This window comes from Leiobunum rupestre, chromosome 4 (genome assembly GCF_980474605.1).
Source record: "Leiobunum rupestre chromosome 4, qqLeiRupe1.1.hap1, whole genome shotgun sequence".
In the NCBI taxonomy this organism is placed as follows: Eukaryota; Metazoa; Arthropoda; class Arachnida; order Opiliones; family Sclerosomatidae; genus Leiobunum; species Leiobunum rupestre.
Genome location: NC_143387.1, coordinates 2,374,536 through 2,396,049, shown reverse-complemented (window position 1 = coordinate 2,396,049; position 21,514 = coordinate 2,374,536). Strand labels below are relative to the sequence as shown.

At 37.8% G+C, this 21,514-nt stretch overlaps 2 protein-coding genes across 2 annotated transcripts; both read right to left on the bottom strand.

The window, feature by feature from the left end:
• Positions 1-5,902: 5,902 nt before the first annotated feature.
• LOC149945879 (uncharacterized) lies at positions 5,903-6,484 on the bottom strand. Its single transcript, XM_090170627.1, has one exon. The coding sequence runs from the start codon at positions 6,482-6,484 to the stop codon at positions 5,903-5,905; it is 582 nt and encodes a 193-aa protein (XP_090026753.1).
• A 243-nt stretch (positions 6,485-6,727) lies between these two features.
• On the bottom strand, positions 6,728-11,359 carry LOC149945878 (uncharacterized). Its single transcript, XM_090170626.1, has one exon. It carries the CDS (start codon positions 11,357-11,359, stop codon positions 6,728-6,730), a length of 4,632 nt encoding a protein of 1,543 aa, XP_090026752.1.
• Between the last annotated feature and the right edge of the window lie 10,155 nt (positions 11,360-21,514).

Sequence of the window (21,514 nt, the reverse complement as noted above, 5' to 3'; positions counted from 1 at the left end):
GCTTCCATAAGTTATGACTTATACGAGCTTAGGATAAAAAAAAGTATGATGAATTATAATTATTTAGCTTTTGTTATTAATCCAAGGTTAAGGTATGTTAAAAAAATATTTGAATGATACTAAAATTGGCTGAATACTTTCACCTCGAAGACCTTTCGGCCGAAGTATCGTGTATTTTCCTAAATAAAGCTTAGATTTTCCCACAGAATCTAATCAGGTTCTATGGTCTTTATATAATGTATTATCACGGTTTATAAATATCTAAATTTTTATAAACCATGGTAGGGCCTGCCTCATGATGAGCAAACTGCCCCACTTGCATGACCGGATTGCAGTTGTGCTAACCAGTGCTACTACTAGCTCAACATTCAATGAAGGTATTTTAAATAAGGTTTATTTCATGCATTAAAATTTATTTTCGTTATGACTGTTTTAGATTCTTCTTCCCTGCAAGATGATATATAAGCTTTCGTTAGTTTAGCTCTGTCATTTCTTAACAAATAAATTATTGTTTTATTTATGAAGCTAGTAAAGGATATCTTAACATTTCCCCTGGTACTGCATCATCAAATAAAATCACAAGTTTAACTAGAAATTAATGTAATAATATATCAACACTAAATGCTGAGACCTGTACCTGAAGCTTCTCCGTCAATCCCAGTCTGCCGATATTGCTAATATTATTTGCTTGAAACATGCTGATTTTACTAAAGGAGTCATGTTTTCACGGTGCAATATTTTAAAGAATAGTGACTGATAAGGAAAATAGTGGATACATGAACATTTAGACTAGACTGGTTTTTGGAGGAAAATTAACATTATTTAAAACTGCCCAGAACTTGGAAACTTACACCCTTCAGTTTTATGGCCTATATGAATATTAATTTTGATTATATTTTTTAATATTAAGTACTTTTTTTATACGTCTTCAGGGTCTTTTCTTCTTCTCTCCCTAAACTGTATTGCATAAACATTAATCCACAATAATTTTATCAGAGTAAGTTGGTTTATTTCCGGTGATGGCTTGGCTGACAGGGCAAGTACATACTTAAAAAGCTCGTTTACTTTTGGAAACTAGTTTGTAAATGGATACCCATCTGTTTGAATTGGAGTTTTCATTTTACATTGCGAAGTTGAAGCTGATTAATAAACAATGATAAGTTTCGAGACAAAGTTTGGCGTTTGTTTTATGTCCATGATAAATATTTTTTGAAGAGATAAACTAAAAACCTGGTTTTATGAAAAATACACGGACGCATTTTAGAATTAAAAAACTGAAAAATAACAAAAGTCTGGAAAATGAATTTACAATTACCCTGCATTGTAGTTTTTTCCGAATTTTATCAATCTTTGCAAAATTAAGCAGTTTCTACTTCAATTTTCCTAAAAAATATTCATTAAACATTGCCAGAGATGGTGAGAAAACTTGGTGTTTATGAGTTCTTGGCCACAATTTTTATTATTTTCATTATTTTTTGTGTAAGATTAGTTACAAGGAATTAAGAGAAATGTTTTGTAAAAATAATGTTTTATTACAAACTATTTTTTATAGAAAAAGCCTACGCATCTAGCAGGATCAGAAATACATGAACCGAAATTATCAACGTCCTATTCCTCTAACACGGGAGGCAAGTTCCCATTCCCCCCTCTATTTAGTAAGGAGGATTAAACTCCCCTCGAAATTCACCAAGGCTACTTGAGTACGCCACCTGGCGCTATTCGTTGTAAACTTATGTGTAGCTATCGTCTTTAGTCAGTGTAAGTGATAAACAATGTCGAGTAAAACGGTTTTCACGCGGTGCAATATGTTTCTAATGAACAAGGCTAAAATGTAAAGAACAAATCTGTGGTTTGCAACTTACTTGACACGGCAAAAAATCCAACATTAAACCTTAAGCCTTTGACCACAACTACTAATATGGCAACTCAGTGTTATCTAATGCCATTAAATTTAAACAAAAAGGCCAAATCTTTTGATACATTTACAAATACGAAAAACCTATCCAAGATTTCCATTAAAGCTGCTTCCACCCAAACAACAATTTACAGTTGGCCACTTTTATTTCAAGAAGTTTATAAAACAATAGAGCTCCAATTTTCTTGTGAATTGTCTTATGAATTACATTTGCTTTTTTAACATGTAGGTTTTGTTAAATTTACTGTAGTGAATTCATAATGAATATATTTTTAGATGAAAGAAGACTACGATATCACACCAGAAATGCATATACAACAACCAAACGCCGCATTGGTACGCTCTCTGAAGACTTTTGGGAACCTATAAATCTACTTCTATGGGCAGATGGTCACTGTGTCCTTAGTATAATTTTTAAATGCCCATTCAAATTTCAGATTATTAAGGATGGATAAATAAATTTGAATACTTTAATTCATACATTTCAAGTTATGACTGGTCAATTGGGCCATGTTTTTCGGTTCTGGAGTTAATCCTGTTATGGTTGAAAATGTGAATTGTCCATTACCTAAGAGTTTAGTGGCAATACAGTATCCATTTAACCGATACCAATCTGTTAAATGTGAAGTGTTTTATGAGCGTCAGAACTACACGTAAGTACCCTTTAGATATCATAAAAAGGTACAATGTAAACACTGCTCGTATGTGGGACACAGTATCTCTAAATCTAAAAAGCGTAAAGCAATGGAATCGCCAAATCGACAATACAAACGACAAAAGTTATCTAGTAACTTTCCAAACATATATCTAACACCTAAAAGCAAAAAAAACGCTTATCCCGCATACAGAAGATTCATTAATTTCTGAAGTTTAAGGTATCTAAATTTCAATCTGAATTAGAGATTAGAAAGGTTAAGTTGAATAGTGAGAGCTCCACTGAAATGTCGAATATTGTAAAAACTATAAGTGAAAAATTCAGCTCTACCCTTGAAGAAAGTCTCAACTCTACAACTGGCCTAACTCAAGAGATCCTAAAGGCATCGTGGGAGAGTGATTTATTGCAAAAGCATTTAGCTGACCAAAGAGATTTTTTCTCAACAAGAAAAGTCTCAAACCTTTCCTCACATTTGTGAATGGAATGGTATAACTTTAAGAATTGCTGTATCAGCAAAACCCATGAGTACGTTGGATTTGCTATGGACAAAAATGACTGGCGAGAATTAACGGAAATTTACAAAGACGCAACACTCCAAGCTCCTTCTCCGACAAATTATATCTTACAGTATTTATGCAGAGACTTAATTTCCGTTGTGGATGTGATTGGCCCATATTTTACTTCGGCTGATACGTTCCAACAAAAAAAATAGCTAAAACTCTATACCAGACACTCGAAGCGTTTGAGCTGTATAATTTCAAATGTATTGGAATAGTGTGCGATGGTGCTGCAGAAAATCTAGCCTTCTTGAAAATAACAATGGGAGTGAATGGTGTTTTCGGCTATAAAACTGATAGTGATGGAACCCTTGACTTTTCAGTTGAGCCAAGTTTTTACAATCGTTTTTCAGTGACACCAAGACTGATACACTGGATAGTTTGCCCGTCTTATTAATTGAAAAGTTTAATTGGACAGCTCTATGCGTCCCGGAAAATGGACCAAAGGCTTTTCTCAGGAAGGGTGTGTCATTTGGTTGGAAGGGCATAGAAGACATTCACAAAACAGATGAAGATATAACTAAAAATGGGCAAATGAGAGTAGATCGGCGTTTATTAAAAAGTTACATTGAGCGAGATGCTTGGACTCGTCTTAATGTGATTCCAAGTAAAGTTCTTCAGCAAGAAGAAGTAATGAGTGGAATATATGGATTTGCCCATGGAAAAACAAGCTCAGAAGTAAAGCGGAACAGTGCAAAAGAAACATAATTAATTAAGAGCGTGCAACCAATTGTTTGAAAATGTAGTACTCAGAGCCCAAAGAGTAGAGGATTTGACTTCGAAAGTCCTTCAATCGATGGAAAAAAGGTATTTGTTTTTAGAGAACTGGTTAATAGAAATTCTAGACAACGATCCTGATATAAATTTGAATAACAGTAAGCAGACTTCATTTATTTATTATTACTACGCGTAATGTATTATGGATTTAAGGGTTTAGCAAAAGAATTATTGGACCTCTGCCCAGGTTACTTCTTATCACCCATAAGAATAACTGGAAGTGCTATCGAAAGTTAGTTTTCCCAAATCAAATATGCCGCTGGAGAAAAAATTTAGAGTGCATCTTACGTTAGTGGTAGGAAAGCAGTAATTATTAGAAGAAATGTACAGGGAAAGAATAGTTCCAACAAATACGATCGTGATCAGTTGATTTTAAATAACGAAGCTGATTTAACATCCAATAAAAAAGTCAGGTAACTATATATGAATTGAACGTTACCTGACACCATAAGCATTTGCTTACCAGAGTTTTTTCCCCTCTTTTTAATGATTACAACTGAGTTTGGTCATTGGGTAGACTAAAAACACAAACTTTGCACAACTATGTAATTTTATGATTTTAGTATTCGGTACAATTAATTTCAGATTTATTGCCAAAAGAAATAAATTGTTTTCGTATATTTAATTTCTAAATTTGTACTTATTTATTTTATACTTTAAGTTTAAAACAAAATAGTTAACATAAAATTTATAAAACTATAAGACCAAGTGTTTAAGAAAACCGTAAATTTAATGATAAAATTGACAATGAAGACATTTCTTTCCAAAATACTGCTAAGTGGTACAAGATTTAACTATTAATCGATATTTTTAAATTTATAAAATAAATGGCGTGTTTTAATAAAATTTGGTTTGTCTTAGTAGTTCAAGTAATATCTTGACTAAGTACTGCGTATTTAGATTTATAAAATTTACGGTTTTCCGTATTTTGTCTTATATAACATAGATATTTAGTTGAGAAATATGATGTCAAATGCAATATATACGCTGGTTTTAAAATGTAGAAATGAAATAAAAGTTCGTAAAATTTACGTATATGTATTTATTTAAAAAACTACTACTACTAGTTTTTTATGTAAATATAACGAACTTTTATTTCATTTCTACATTTTATAGATATTTAGCCTCAGTCGTTAGGAAAATCAATGTTTAGCTCTTACACTTATCACCAACTTCAAATTCATTTAAAAGGTTTCTTTTCTTAAAATCTTGACTAATAGTTAACTTTGGTGATCCTTCAATAACTAGATTAGTTGACCTCTCGGAGAAAGCTAATTTGGGAAAAGAATGCTTATCACATTATGATTTAACGCTGATTAGGGAATGACTAGGCATTGTAGGTTTACTCCTTTTTGCACCTTTCTTTTCATTTTTTTTGTTTATGGGTTACTTCTGTGGAATTCTGAATACTCCACTTTGGACGGATGGGGTGGGATATAAATTTGTTTGGGTGAGCTAATCTTCGATACACTCGAGCCGACTGAAAAACTCGAGGATCTTAATCGCGTTTAATGTTCGGGAAAAATGAAAACGACTGGCTTAAGAATGAAACAAACTAACTTTTATTTACATCAAATTGCTAATAATAGTGACCACTCGGGTCCGGTCCAACAAAAACTCTGCCTTACTCCAAAAAAAACACATCTTTTTAATACGGGTCGAGGGCTTGCCGTGGCGCCTCGTCATCGTGGAAAAACCCCAAAAGGGGGACAGAAACCGCATTTCTAAACAAGCGGCCAAGCTAGGACCGTAACTAAAGGGATTAACGCTCTCGGAAATCCCCACTCCCTTCATTTTATTCGATGTCTCAATAGGAAGCAAGGTGAGAGAGAAAACGAATTTAAACCACAAATAACGTATTAAGTTTACAAGCACAAATAGAAAAGGTGAACAATCAAAATAATTACAATATATATATATTACGCACAATAATCAACACTCCCCCCAAAAATGATACAAGGTGTTATTTTTCGAAAAGGATAATTTGCGTGTATACAGTTAATTTTCGGTAATTTCTTTTTCATTATTAATCTCTAACGGATATAGGAGTGATATTGGGCGTTTGATCAGGGAGCCATTTGGCATGCGAACCATACAAGAGCGGATTCGGCCATCTACGCGGTTCACAAAGGATTGTGTTATTCTGCCGTGTTTCCACAAGCCCCTAGGCGTTTTCTCTCCATGAACTACCACTACGTCATCTTTTTTCATACTCAATTCGTAGTTTATAAGTGGCGCGTGATAAGCGGATCGTAGCTCCTTTAAATATTCGTTATTAAATCGACCCCATATTCGGTCCATTAAGAATTCGCGATATTTTATTCTCTTTTCAAATTCCTGTTGAGATTTCGGTAGTTGGCCTTCTTTTGGACGCTGAGGTGGCAAGGCGGTCAACCGATCACCGATTAAGAAATGAGCCGGCGTTAATGGCATAGGATCTTTCACTTCGCTGTGAACATAAGTGATTGGGCGGGAGTTCGTAATCGCCTCCGTTTCGGCAACCACGGTCTCTAATTCTTGATACGATAGACAGGTTCGTCCCAGGACCTTGCGAAGCGGTGTTTTGACGGTCCTAACCATCCTTTCCCACCAACCACCAACCCAGCTAGCGCGGTCGGTGATAAACCTCCACTGGATACCTCGGTCTCCGTAAAACTCGCGTGCCTCTTGGCTATTTATATTTTCCCAAATAATTTTGAGATCTTCATCACCGCGTTGGAAGGTCTTGGCGTTGTCGGAAAAAATTATATTAGGTATCCCGCGACGGCTGATGAACCTCCGTAGAGCTAGCAGGAATTCGTGGGTTGTCAGAAATGGGACCAGTTATAAGTGAACGGCCCGTGTAACGGCACAGGTGCATAACAGTATATAACATTTCTCTGATTGTTCCGCTATCTTGACATATAACGGCCCGCAGAAGTCAATTCCCAAGTTCTGGAAGACGCGAGTTCGATCTGCCCTTTCTCTCGGTAATGGCCCCATTGGAGCGGCGCCTGGTTTCGCAAGTTGTCTTCGGCATATCATGCAGCCCCTTATGACCCTTTTCGCCAGTTGCCTTCCGGCGATAATCCAGTAGCGACCTCTAGATTGCGTATAGGTGCTCTGTTTTCCCGAGTGAAATACTTCGGCGTGGCTCCTGATAATGAATAACTCTGATAATCTCGAGTCCTTCTTCAATATCGCTGGGTGTTTTTCATCCTCATTTAGGTTTGACTCTTCCAAGCGACCTCCAACGACCAATATTCCATCTTCATTTAGAAACGGCTTTAGTGTGGCGATAGATGAATCTTTGTCGATGGTTTCCCCTTTCTCTAACGCCTTGATTTCGGATCCGAAATCAAGTTTTTGCGAGCATCTAATCCAGGAGAATTCGGCATCTTGAATCTCTTCGGCGGTAACAGGCCCAGTTTTTAACGGTTGTCTCTTGACCTTGTGATTGACAAATCGCTTGACATGTATCGTAATTCGGAATATTTTCTTCGCTGAATTGTGCCCCTTTAGGTCTATGATTTTATGTAACCCTCTCTCATCTTTATTCTTGCAGCGGATTACGAGCACTGTTTTTCTTCTTTCCTTCGCGAGTTCTTCTTGGTCTAGTGGTTGATATTTTAGGTCCATAGTGGGCCATTTATATTGCGGCTCCCTTAGAAAGGGTGCTCCTTCCCACCATAGTTTGTTGGTGGTGAGGTCGTTGGCTTTTAACCCTCGTGTTGGGATATCGGCAGGGTTGATAACTCCGGCGCTATGATCCCAACTACGCGGACTGACTAAGGCTTGAATATCGTTAACTCTGTTCTGAACGAATGGTGCCCATTCCCTTTCGCTTCCTCTCACCCAATGGAGCGCAATAGTTGAATCTGTCCACAGATAGATGGGTATGTTTTCGTCATCAAGCGCTTCCTTCACCGTTTTTATTAAGCGGGCTCCAAGGTAGCATCCCATAAGCTCTAGGCGGGGTAAACTTAGTTCCTTGTTTAATGGCGCTACTCTCGCCTTTGACGTTACGAACGAGGTGTAAATGTCGTCGGTCACGGTTACGTAACGAATATAAATTACGGCGGCGAACGCCTTTTGACTCGCGTCGCAAAATCCATGCAGTTCGCTGTGGATGACGTCTCCCCTTCCACTAAAATAGCATCTTTCTAAATTGATATTTCTGATATCTGGCATTTCTTTCTTCCACTGATTATACTGGTCGCAAATTTCTCGGGGTTGATCTTCGTCCCAGTTTGCCCTTTCTTGCCATAGTAACTGTAACATCATCTTGGCTCTGATGGTATAAGGTGCAAGCATGCCTAAGGGGTCGAAAATCTGAGCAACGGCTCCCAATAGTTGACGTTTCGTTCCCTTCGATTCGTTTACGAATTTGGCTATCTTCATTAGATTGAACGAAAACCGGTCCATGGTTGGCATCCTTAGCAAGCCTAAGATCTTCTCAACTCCAGAACTGGCTTCTCCTTCTAAACGGATTCCTTTCTCGTCCAAGTCACCTCCCTCTCTTGTCCATCTTTCTCTCAACGTCGGCGAATTTGTCTTCCACTTGCGTAAATTCATATTTGCCCCCTTTAAAATCTCCGTTACCTTGACTAGCTTCTCGTGCGCCTTCTCGTCGTCTTGGCCTCCACTCAAAAGATCATCGACATAAAGATCTTCATTGATGCACTTTACGGCTGCCGGTTCTAAGTCGGCGAATTTTTCAGCGTGTAGGCGGATTGTGGCGGAGAGTAGGAAGGGTGACGTAGTAACACCGAAAGGTACTCTAGCCATTCTTAAGACTTGAAATTGGTCTTCGGCCATTTGACCTTGGTTTTCCCTTACCCAAAGGAATCGTACGAAGTCTCGTTCTTCTTCCGCTAAAGCAACCTGAAGGAAGGCTTTCTCTATGTCGGCCATAATTGCTACTCGGTGCCTTCGGAATCTTATGAGTAAATGAAGAATGTTAGGGTTTTGGTTTGGTCCGCTCGCTAGGCACGTGTTTAGGGACAGCTTGCCTTTGGCGTGGGACGAAGCGTCTAGAACTATTCGTAGTTTCGTGGTCGAGCTAGATTCTCTTTTGACGGGTTGATGCGGAATGTAGTAGCAATCGGTGACCTTGGGTTCTTCTTCGTTTACTACTTCTACTATTCCCTTTCTTAGCTGGTCTTCGATAATTTCCTTGTAGTCCAAGTATAGAATTGGATCTCGCTTAAAGGTTTTGATGAGGTTCTTCATACGGCTCTCTGCAATTTGCCGGTTGCTCGACAATTGACTTTTCGGAACGACCCATGGAAATTTCACATGATATTTTCCGTCCTTAAAGGTGGTTTCTCTTCTGAATTGTTCTAGGACGGCTTCTCCACTTAGTTTCTTCTCCGGTTGGTCTTGAATCCCCAGTGATTCTAATTCCCAGAACGACCGCAACGTTTTGTTTATCTCAGCAACGTTGTCTTCTAATCCTATCTTCATGCAAATAACCCCGATGTGGTTAACGGGTACGGCTCTCGTCTCTATGGGACCCTGCACGGCCCACCCTAAAATGGTCTCAGTGGCTACTAACGATCCATTTATTCTTTCAATGGGACGGTCAGTGACTACGCCGTAATAGACATCGGCTCCTATTAAAATTCCAATGCTCGAGACGGTGGGCGTGTCTGCCGTTGGTTCATCAGCCAAGATTAAGCTCTTTTTCTTCGCGAAATCTTCGACTTCCTTACAATTAACCAGGGTTGCGGTTTTGCATAAATACGGAACTTCTATCGCCTTGATCCGTAGCGCCTTACTAGGATCTGTCTTATTCTCTATAGCTAGGCTGACGACGTTTCTTCGGACTGAGATTGGTGTTTCATTACCGAAATTTTTTATAGAAACAAATTGTTGACCAATTATCGGTAATTTCAGCTTTCGAGATATCTCTTCTTTGATGAAGGACGCTTGACTGCAATTGTCCAATATGCAGCGGACTAGTTCCTTTCTTCCGGGATCTTCGGTGTTTCTGGCAATCGCCCTCGCAGTACCGAGAAGGACTTCCTTACGGCAACCAACCACTGCTGAGACAACGGACTTCGTGGTGGTGAATTCGGAACCACCTGTACCGGAGCTGTCCCCTTTATTGTCGGTAATGACCGACGGAGTCGCACCAGGAGGGGCGTTAGCGAGCGCATCGGACTTGTGGGCGGTGTTTTTCTCGCAGAGAGCGGCGTTGTGCCGACCTTGACAAATTTGGCATTTACGGAATTTCGATGTGCACGCCGAAGCTTTGTGTTGCGTACGTGTGCAGATGAAACATCTTTCCATGGTTTTAATAAGCTTCCTTTTTTCTTCTAAACTGTAGTTACGACAGTTCGCGGTTGCGTGGGCATCGGACTTGCAGAAAATGCAATACATTCTGGGCGTCGAGACGTTGGTATTTAGCGCGGCGGCAGTCACGGATGGTATATTTTCGCGTGGTTGGTACCGCTGGAGTTTACCTTTATCACGTGAGTCACGTGACGTAAGACTTCGCGGTTTGATTTCATCGCCTTTTAAAATCGCGCACGTTTCTCGGCCTTCAACCTCTCTTTTCACAAATCGCACCAACTCGTCTAAATCAAACTCCTTATACTTGTTACAATTCATACTATATCTTAATCGAATGTCATCGGGAAGACACGCGATGATAATTGGGCACAATGAAACACTATTGGCGTCAGTATTGACTCCTAAGGCTTGCAAACTTCTTATATTGGTCTCAATAGAGTTATACAGTTTTCTTAAGGAAACAATGTCTTTAGAATCCTCCACTCGGGCAAGTTTGCGCATTTTATTCATAAGTTGGTTCACTATCAAATGGGTCTGACCGTATCTTTGTTCTAATAACTGAATAGCTGCATCGTAATTCTCATCTGAATCTTCAAACCCTTCTAATAATTCTAAGGCCTCCCCCTCTAAATAGGACAACAAATATCTAAATTTTTCTACATTCCTCAAACCTTGTCTGTTGTGGATAGTCGACTTAAATTGCGACCAAAATCCCGGCCATTTGGTGTATTGTCCTTTGAATTTGTGTAGCACTAACGTGGGAAGTTTTGACTCCACTACGAGAACTGATTCGGTCCTAACGGTGGATTCGGTCACGGCTGGAGAATGTTCCCGGTCGACTGCGGTTGATCTCGTCATGCTGGCGGCTCCTAGCTGCCGAAGTCTTCTTTCGGCTCTTCTTTCGGCTAGATGAACGTTGTCTTCGTACGTCCTAGATTTGTGTTCTTTCTTGATTTCATCTTCGTCGTCGGGTAAAAGTCCGTCGATTTGTTGGTTTAATTCTCGGAGTTGGCTCCTTTTCAATAAGAGCAAAGAAAGCTGATCGGCTATATCTTCGGCGTCGGCGTCTTCATCTTTAATCAGCGTTTCCAACGTTTTTATATTGGTAGTCGTATTACTTCTGGTAATGGTTCGGATGGCCCTTACCCTGACTAATTCGGCTGCGTTTGAATCGGTCATGTTTCACTTCGGAATCTCGTATCACGGCTACCGATTATTAAACGCGCGGAAAGTTCTATAGTTCCTATGTCCCGGGTTTCGGCACCAAAATGTGGAATTCTGAATACTCCACTTTGGACGGATGGGGTGGGATATAAATTTGTTTGGGAGAGCTAATCTTCGATACACTCGAGCCGACTGAAAAACTCGAGGATCTTAATCGCGTTTAATGTTCGGGAAAAATGAAAACGACTGGCTTAAGAATGAAACAAACTAACTTTTATTTACATCAAATTGCTAATAATAGTGACCACTCGGGTCCGGTCCAACAAAAACTCTGCCTTACTCCAAAAAAAAAACACATCTTTTTAATACGGGTCGAGGGCTTGCCGTGGCGCCTCGTCATCGTGGAAAAACCCCAAAAGGGGGACAGAAACCGCATTTCTAAACAAGCGGCCAAGCTAGGACCGTAACTAAAGGGATTAACGCTCTCGGAAAATCCCCACTCTCTTCATTTTATTCGATGTCTCAATAGGAAGCAAGGTGAGAGAGAAAACGAATTTAAACCACAAAGAACGTATTAAGTTTACAAGCACAAATAGAAAAGGTGAACAATCAAAATAATTACAATATATATATATTACGCACAATAATCAACAACTTCGATTTACCCCTCTTTGCACCTTTCTTTTAATTTTTTTGTTTATGGGTTTCTTCTATTTACCCCTCTTTGCACCTTTCTTTTCATTTTTTTCTTTATGGGTTTCTTCGATTTACTCCTCTTTGCACCTTTCTTTTCATTTTTTGTTTATGGGTTTCTTTGATTTACCCCTCCTTGCACCTTTCTTTTCATTTTTTTGTTTACGGGTTTCTTCGATTTACCCCTCCTTGCACCTTTCTTTTTATTTTTTTGTTTACGGGTTTCTTCGATTTACCCCTCCTTGCACCTTTCTTTTCATTTATGGGTTTCTTCTGTTTACCCCTCCTTGCACCTTTCTTTTCATTTTTTTGTTTATGGGTTTCTTCTGTTTACCCCTCCTTGCACCTTTCTTTTCATTTTTTTGTTTATGGGTTTCTTCTGTTTACCCCTCCTTGCACCTTTCTTTTCATTTTTTCCTTAATACTGAATAGTTGGTCCCTTAATGTATGACCTCCTTTTCCTCGTTTAAGATGACTTGCTATGAACTCTTGGATTCTGGCATGTATCATTTCTCTTGTCCACTCAGAATATAAAATTTCAACTCTGTATTTTGCCCACTCTATTCCTACGGGCAATGCTTCATAAAACAGCTGTTTTACGTCATCCTTTTCAAGCATTGCAAAGTAAAATAATGCAAAAATAGGAACTGATTTTGGTCAATTATAGACTACAAATTATAGTGGCGACAAAATATGATATTGACCAATTTTGGTGAATTATAGTGTGTCCTAGAGTCATTGCGTAATTAGATCAGGAAACTTTCCCCTCTAACTCTTCATTGGCGTAATTACTGCATGGTTAGTTAGAGTGCGATTAGAAGTTTTATACTTATTTTATTATGTTACTTATAGTGCGATGTATATAAAAAACGCGTCTTACCTTGATCATCTTGGATTCATATTTAATTAGAGAGTTTATGTTTGCATACTCGCACACCCTTTAATTAACATTTCGAATGAATGGAAGAAAGCTTTTTTTTTGGGAAAGATCATTTTTCCATTATCACGGATCTTCAGTTCCAATGGCAAGTCTTCTTTATCACAATCGTTCATTCGAATGCTTGTGGTACATTTTAATATATTTTGGTCCAACATCCGGTTTTTATTGAGTATTTAATTTGAATGCTAGTTAATCGAGTTCTATTGCTATTTCCCCCAAACAACCATCCCCGAGTTTATACAAAGCGGATTCAGTTTCTTCAACAAAATTAACGAAACCAAAATTAGTGTCATCTCCAACTTCAACATCATTGCATTTGGGTTCTATTTTTTCAGGAAACTTTTCAAGTACTTTACAAAACGTAAGAGTTTCGGTTGTTATAATGTTTAATAACTTTGATTCGTCTGGACTAGACATATTTGGAATACTTTCCCGTAACTTTCTTGCTTCATTAAAAAAATTTACTGTCGGGCCACTCAGCCATGGCTTTCTTGGTCTTGTTCAATTACGGTAACATTAGTTTCTTCATCTTCTGATAGCTCCTTTTTCTTTGGTCTGCCAGGTTTTTTAGTTGCGGCTGGCCTTAACTTCTCACTAAGATTTTGTAAATGTTTTAGAAGATCCACCAAATAAAAAATGTGAGATTCCAGTATTGACCAAAACAACAGGACGGTTTATGTTTTTTAAATAATTAATTAGTTTCTACATATGTTTTTTATGTAGGGTTGAGCTTTCTTCCATTATTTATAACATAAAATCAAAATATATTGCACGTAACAATACTTAACTACTACGACCACATTCCCGGACCCATGCAACACTTAAGCCTAGGTACGCAGACGATGTTACAAACGATTTTCTTTTTACAAGCTATTGATCTTTCCTCTTACTAGAGGTCGAAGTAATCTACCCGTGATGCACTAGAATTTTTCCTCTCCCGCGGGCGGGCTGAATTCCGTTCGGTTTTTATTTCCTCCCTCTCCTTGTACTATGGGAAAATGCCCCCAATAAAAAGGAGGTCGTTGATAATTTCGGTTCATGTATTTCTGGCAGGATAGGTGTTGTATTTTTGAATTTTTCTATTTTTGATTAGTTTACCTTCGGTATTTTTAAGTATCCCTTCCTTCTCTTTTGCTTTACTATTTATAAATTTTTCAAGTTGGACTTCATCTATCATAGCTCTATTCATATATTTCACTGCATAAAAAAGCCTAACACGACTCTCGGCAATAAGGTTTTCCAAAATATTATTTTCTGTCATTTTTAAATTGAAAACTTTGAGAAAAGTCTTCAATTTGTAGTATCACTTTCACCACTTCATCAGATGGACAGATGAGGCCACCAAAATCACCCTTTTTATGCGAAAAAGCTTTTACGTAAGTTTAAATCTGATTAGAGTTTTCGAAAATCATTGCCTCTGATAAAAATGTACAAATGTCATTATCACACTTCCAACAACATAAGTTAGTGTATTAATATCTTCTGTTCCAAAGTTTTGACACCATTCGCTTATTTCTTTATCAGTTAAGGATAAACACTTTAATCCAGTAGCTTTTGAAGTATTTGTACTATGAAATATTGGCACATTTTTATCTGCAAAATTAAAGTTACTTGTGCTGGCAATATCCAGTGGATCTTCTGGGTCTGGGTTAAAAACAGTCTAAAGTTTTTCAAAGTTAATAATACTTGACCAAAATCAGCTTCACAGTTTTGAGCAGTGCTAGCAAATATATGCTTTAATGTATGTATTGCTGAAATTGATTTGGATTTAAATTTGAACGATTGCCACATCTTTGACGTTTACTACGGAAGAAATTTTCAAGAGCATCCTGGTTAAATCTTCTCGTGAAGAAAATTTAGCTCCTTCCGCACGCAGGTCAACCCACAGCTGTTTCATTGCGGAAATAGTTAAAATCCATCCATCAACACAATAAACTTTAACATTGTCTGGAGTCAAGAATGTCAAGTTTTGCAAAATTTCTACTTTTTCTGATAAAGATTCTAGATGTTTCGATTTAATGGTCAATGGTAATAGTAATTCTTTAGTAGATTTATATTCGTTGAAATTTACTGCATCAAATAATTGATCCATTTTATGGATAAATTCTGCTGTGTGTGCAGCATTTTCTGGTAGCTGCCCAAATGATATATACGTTGACATACCAACATATACAGAATGACTAATTATTTGAGTTGCATGGCTAACTTTCATTTTAGAAACTGATGTTGGATGAATATGCTGGGCTGTTATTTTTGGTGCCATGCGTACAGGGCGAGAGCTATCCTTTTTATAAAAATCTTCAACAAAACTAAAATGTATTTGGTTTTCATTCCAAAGTATTACATACTTCTTAAAATTGTTACGCAAGCTTTTTAGTAAATGAGGAGGGTCAAAGGCACAGTAAATTTTCTCCTTATTCTAAGTGAAGTATGGATTTTCTTTACTAATGTTCAATTTATTGAAAAGGCCTCTATTCGATGCACCTTGATCGCAAATTATCATTCTCACTTAAAGACCTATATTTTGTAGTTAATTAACACACTCCAAAACCAATCCTTTAGGATTTTCACTATTAACTGTCCATCTTGTAAAGGAAAATCCTAGGGGTTGTTTCCAAGGAGTAAATAAGCCTTGAGCCATGAATACCAAAGCTTCATTAGCTATCATGTTTTCTCTTTTATGTCCTGAATCAACAAATCCATCAATTTTATCTTGAGAAACGTTATAAGTTAGAGCACCCACCAGCGACATTTCATCTAACAGTAGTGTGCAGTTTCTTTCATTTTGGACCATTGTATTTACTCTTAGACGCAAAGCTTCAAACAAGAAATCGCTGAGCCCAGGTTGAATTTCTACGCAGGAGAGACATTTACGAAGAGTTCTAGTTGTAGGTGAACGAAATAATTTTCTTAAGAGTTTATAGGCACTTGGGCTTTGATAGAACAGAGATAACGCCAGCTCTTTGTCTTTCTCCGTCCAACGTTGTCCACGGTTCTTCATATCAGCCATTTTCAACTGTGTCTCAAAAAATAACAACTGATCTTCAGTTAAGAAGTCTTTAGAAGAATTAATTATTTCATTAATTTTTCCCAGTCTATTTTTGAATTTCTTTGACTTCATTGATGAAAGAGCTTTCTTACATCGCCCAATAGTTTTAGCTTGAACGTTGATTTTCTTTTGCAGAGCAGCCCTTTTAGGAGTGTTTTCTTTTTCTCTGGTTACTTTCGCAATTTAACTCAACTATTCTGCCAGCAGTTAGAGTATTACATGTAACTGTTTCCTCCAGTTCAGACTTTCGATCAGAAGTAAGGATAGAACGTTCTTAATATGTGGTCATATTAGAAGGCTTGTAAAAAGATGCACAATTTATAGGACCAAAAACGTTATTATAATTATTATTTAATTAGTTTAAAGGAAACATAAAAATTTAAAATAAAGATTTTTTGTATTTTTTACTATAAATTTTATAGGATAATAAAATAATTTATCTGTCTAGCCTTGCACCATAAGTAACATAATAACATAAGTATGACACTTCCTATTGATAAAATACTAATTTTTTAATGGGAAGTCTGTTTCGCCAATAACAACATAAATGATTATGTGATTAAGACCTAATAAGATTACACAAATTGATCTTAGTCTTTGGAAACTGCCAGTAACGGTACTCAGGAAATCCCCGCATGATGCAGCCAAGGCCTATTGGAAATTGAAATACTTCCAAAAGTGTAAATATCGCTTACCATGAGAATTTAATAATAAACTATTGAATTGAAATATAAAAATAACTTATAAACATTTGCTTAATATCAGAATATAGTAGGGTTACTGTGGTTCCGTTAGATTCTTCATGGAACCAGGACCGAACTGAGAATTACGGTTCCTATAGTTCTAAACGGCAACCCTAGTACGAAGTTATTTTCTAATTAGAAATATAATAGTATTTTTGCTCATATTGATAACCATCTGAAACTGGATGCTATTTAGTATTTTACCAACAGATAAAGTAAGAACGGGCGCGTTTCCTGTTCCAAAACCTCCAATTATGCAATCGCTCTACGACAGACTGCTTGTACTAAATATTCCCATGGCATTAACAGTGCGCCGAGGTGATATTGATGGGTTTGCTTGGCGCTGCCAAAAGAAAAGAAAGATTTCTAAACGGAAAACCCAGATTTGCAATACCTATCTATCGGTGAGGTACATATATTTTTTTCGAGGTCGAAATTATCTCTCCGGAAAATGCTTATCATCATTAATTTTAAAGTATGTAACATTGCCCCTCAATCTTTCGTGTCCCAAGAACTGTTTATATCGCAAAAAACGCTCGTTGATTGGCGGTCGTTTTGCCGTGAGGGTGTTAACAATGCAGTTATTGGCAAAAGTCGAAGGCGATTAAAGTAAATTCGGCAAACGGAAGTACCATAAAGGAAAGAGGATCGAAGGTAAGTGGGTTCTAGGTGGCATCGAAAGAAAAACCAACAAATAATTTATGGTCCCTGTCGAAAAACGTGATGCCGCCACCCTTGTCTCAATACTTAAGTCGTGGATTTTGCCCAGGACTACTATCCTCGCAGATTTCTGGAAAACCTATGATGGTCTAGACCAGGAGCAATTTCTTCATTTTAAGGACCCGGATACTGGTGTTCACACCAACAGAATAGAGGGAGCATGGGCTCACGCTAAGGCTGCCATGCCTACAGGGGGCAGAAACCAACGCTGGTACACGGGCTTAGCTATGTATATGTTTCGTACTTGGGCCAGAAGAAAAAATAAAAATGTGTTTCTAGCATTTTGACAGGAATGTTTGGATTTATACAACCCGATGGGTGCCCCTGATCCGACGGACTCTGCACAAACTGCTGCGAGTGTTTCGGTTCAACTCGATGACCAAGTTGCGGGTCCATCTTCGAAGGAATTAATGGGTAGCTTCACCATTTCATTTTCACTTAACCATATGTAATATTTAATTTTCATAAAAATAAATAAAGACTTCTTCGCGACTATATTTAAATCTAATTCGTTATCAGTCCTACTTCATCCAAAACATACAATAATCGCGAAATATGTCGTATTTTCCGAGGTAAAAATTGATGGCAAGTAACAATGTTAAATTTATTATATCTTTCTAAATAATTAATTGCGGTTAAAACTTTTTGCATTACGGTAATCATTGACAAATAATAAAACAAAAATAAAGTACCTATAGATAAAAAATCCCGAAAGCGGAATGAAAACGCGCCTGAATTTATTATGGCCCTAAATGATTTTAAGAACTACAAAGGCTTATCAGATGAAGCCATGATGCGGATGTTACCCTTAGTATTAAAAGATCGCGCTTTAGCCTGGTATCGACAACAAGTGGCAGACCTCGAGGGAGTAACTTGGCTACAATTTCAGGGAAGATTTCGAAATTATTTTTTTCCATCCGAACAAGAAGAGACCAGTATGATTGATATGTTACAGACCATACAAGGTAAACATGAATCAATCGATAACTTTTTTGGTCGAATAATTGAGTTAAATCAACAATTTTCCTATCCGCAACCGGATATGGCACTGATAGCCATATTAAAACAAAATCTGCGACCAGAAATCAGATTACAATTGGTCACGACGTCTATACTCACGCTAGCAGCCCTACCGCTGAAATATAATCAAATTGAAGCCGCGATGAAAGTAGTCAATAATAGCGACACGCCTGAAAACAAGTCAAGTTACGACCGCAAAAATAATAAAAAATAATATAGGAAATTTGAAAAGAATAAGCCTAACAATAAGGAAACCCCTATGTCCAATTTAAATAGACATGAAAAAACCTTATTAAGGCCTACAGGAGAAACAACTCCATATAAAGAAAAAACTAATACAAATATGGAAAACCTAGGTAGCAATTCCAAAGTCCGATGTTACAATTGTAACGGACTCCGACATATTTCTACCAATTGTCCCTCGCCAAAAGCTTTACACTCAAGCGGGGGGCGCAAAAAACAGGCACCGTCCTCCCGAGAGAAACAGCAGCCCGCGAAGAGACTAGGCGTATTAGGAAGACCTTCGGTTGACCCGCCGGTTGCTATCCAAGTCGATTTTGTTCATGGTTCTCGCATTGCTCGTTTAGACTCAGGGACAGATTCCTTGTTTATGAGCTTAGAGCAATGGCGGGAGATGCAGGAACGGACTTCTATCAAGCTTGAGCTACCGACTCAAGAAGAAATAGTGTATAATATCGGGTGATGGAAGGTACACGTTTACGGAAGGATCGGCCAACAATTTACAATTCAAAGTCGACAGTTTGAACAGGATTTTTTAATTTTCCCTTCCCTCCTGTACGATTTCATCTTAGGTCGAGATAAGCAGTTTAAGATTTCGGTGTACGAACTTGTACCCTAGGAGATCTAAAGATCCCATTTCCAAAAGGAGACCCGCAAGAGGGACCACCTCCCCTAGTTATAAACGATATAAAAAAGGCGGTCAATCAGAGCTATCTTCCATACCACCGGCGTATGGAATTAAAAACACTTCTACATAGATTTCCAGAAATCTTCTCCAGAAAAGAGGGAAAAATTAGTCTAGTCTACACACGGAAGACGCGCCAGCGGTGACAAGCCGGCCATATAGGGTTAGTGAGGAAAAGAGGCGTGAAATAGAACGGCATATCAACAGATGTTGTAAGACCAAATGATTTAGCCCTCTATAAGTCCGTGGGCGTCTCCGGTAATATTAGTGTATCAAAAATGTGGGAATATTCGATTCTGTGTGGACTATAGAAAATTAAATAAAGTAACACGAAAAGATCCGTATCCCCTCAGTAGTATGTAAATGTATGTTGAAACACTAGGGGGAGCTTAGTAAAATCGGGGGAGGTAAGGCGGAGCCGAAAGTTCGCGTTCTTATCCAACACGGGGTAGCCAAGAAAATGAAAAAAGGTTACAAGTTTTTTTTTTAATTTTTTTTTATTTTTTTAAAATCAATGTACGTCATCATATTTTCAAAAATAATATTAATCATGTCTCGGGAAAATCCGTTTTCCCTTTGGAGGATGTTTTCTTCCACGTCTCGAAGTAACCACCTTTCCATTATCACCCTCCACAAACGGTCGATAACACTAGAATTATTATAACATTTTTAAAAATAAATAATTAAAATAAGGAACTCTAATTACTGTTTTAAGAAACTTACTCTGTGCCTTGTACGTTGGGGGTGGAAATTCCATGGCATCAGCCTCTTGTCGAGCCTCATCAACACTGCTGAAAAGACTAAATAAATTTCAATTAATACGTATATTTCCTACCACCGATCGTTAGTATTTCGGATATTTCCGCATTTAACGACAGCATTAACGCGTCGACTTGGTCTCCAGGTGCCTCGATTATGGGCCCCATAAACGATATAATAGCGTCAATGAGTCTATTTAAAAATATATAAATAAATAAATCAATAAATAAATAAAATAATTGTAATATACATTTGAAGGACTTATGGTGAATATATGAACATACGTTACGGCATTAGCATTCACGTTATTAATCGGTAGTTCATTTGGAACTGGTGGCATCGGATGCTGAACGGCTCCAACTAACAGCGATGGACTCGGGGCGTATGGTAGAGTCTCGGCATCTGAGCTGCACACATTTAAATTGCCATTACATTCGGAAGAAATAAAAAAAGAGTGTTTATGGGAAAAGTTATACTTACTCGTAGTGGAAGTCATTCGGTGGATTGAAATCGATGTCCCGACTGAAATCGCCGGAACTCTCGGAATCTGAATGAGGGCGTTTAACCATTTCGGAAGATTTTTAAGATGAGGGGTATTGAGACCAATTATTAAACTCTGAATTCTCGATGGAAGTGACATAGGTTTTATACACTGCCCGAACTTTGTATTTTGATTACACATGCTAACTTCCCAATCAAATCATGGTAATACACATTGAACTCAAACAAATAATAAATTTTCCTCATGTCTGAATCATCTGCATTGTTGTTTATCCTCCTGAGATAGATCCGAAAATGGGAATGTTGTCTGAATGACCACGCTTGATAGTTTCCCGTTTCATCTACGTAATGGGCCACTTCCTTAATGGTCCATTCTCCACCCGCTCTATAGAAGTTTGCTTCAATAAAACCAGTCATTTCTCGGCAGTTTAATCTGTCGTCAATAAAGTTTTGTTAAGAGAAGGCTCAACATTTTCAAACAGTCCGGGTATTTAATAGTTTACTCGCATTACAACGTCTTCAAGGCGAAATTCACTACAGCTCTTTGAAGATTTTCCTTTGGCAGCTTTCCGGATCAGAATGATTTTCCTCAAAAAACTCCATCCCTTTTTAAGGAATCTCGCATGGGTTGAAGTTCAGGTAAATATTGATAAATACAGTACAATGTTGACTGATATATCACAATAAATTTCCCCAATTAATCTAATCGGATTCCGCAAGGGCATTTTCCATGTTGTTCTTAAAACTTTCCCCGAAGCCGCTTGCTCTCCTAGTATAATTCCAGACCGAAGTCTATGTTTATCAAGTGTATTTGGTTTAA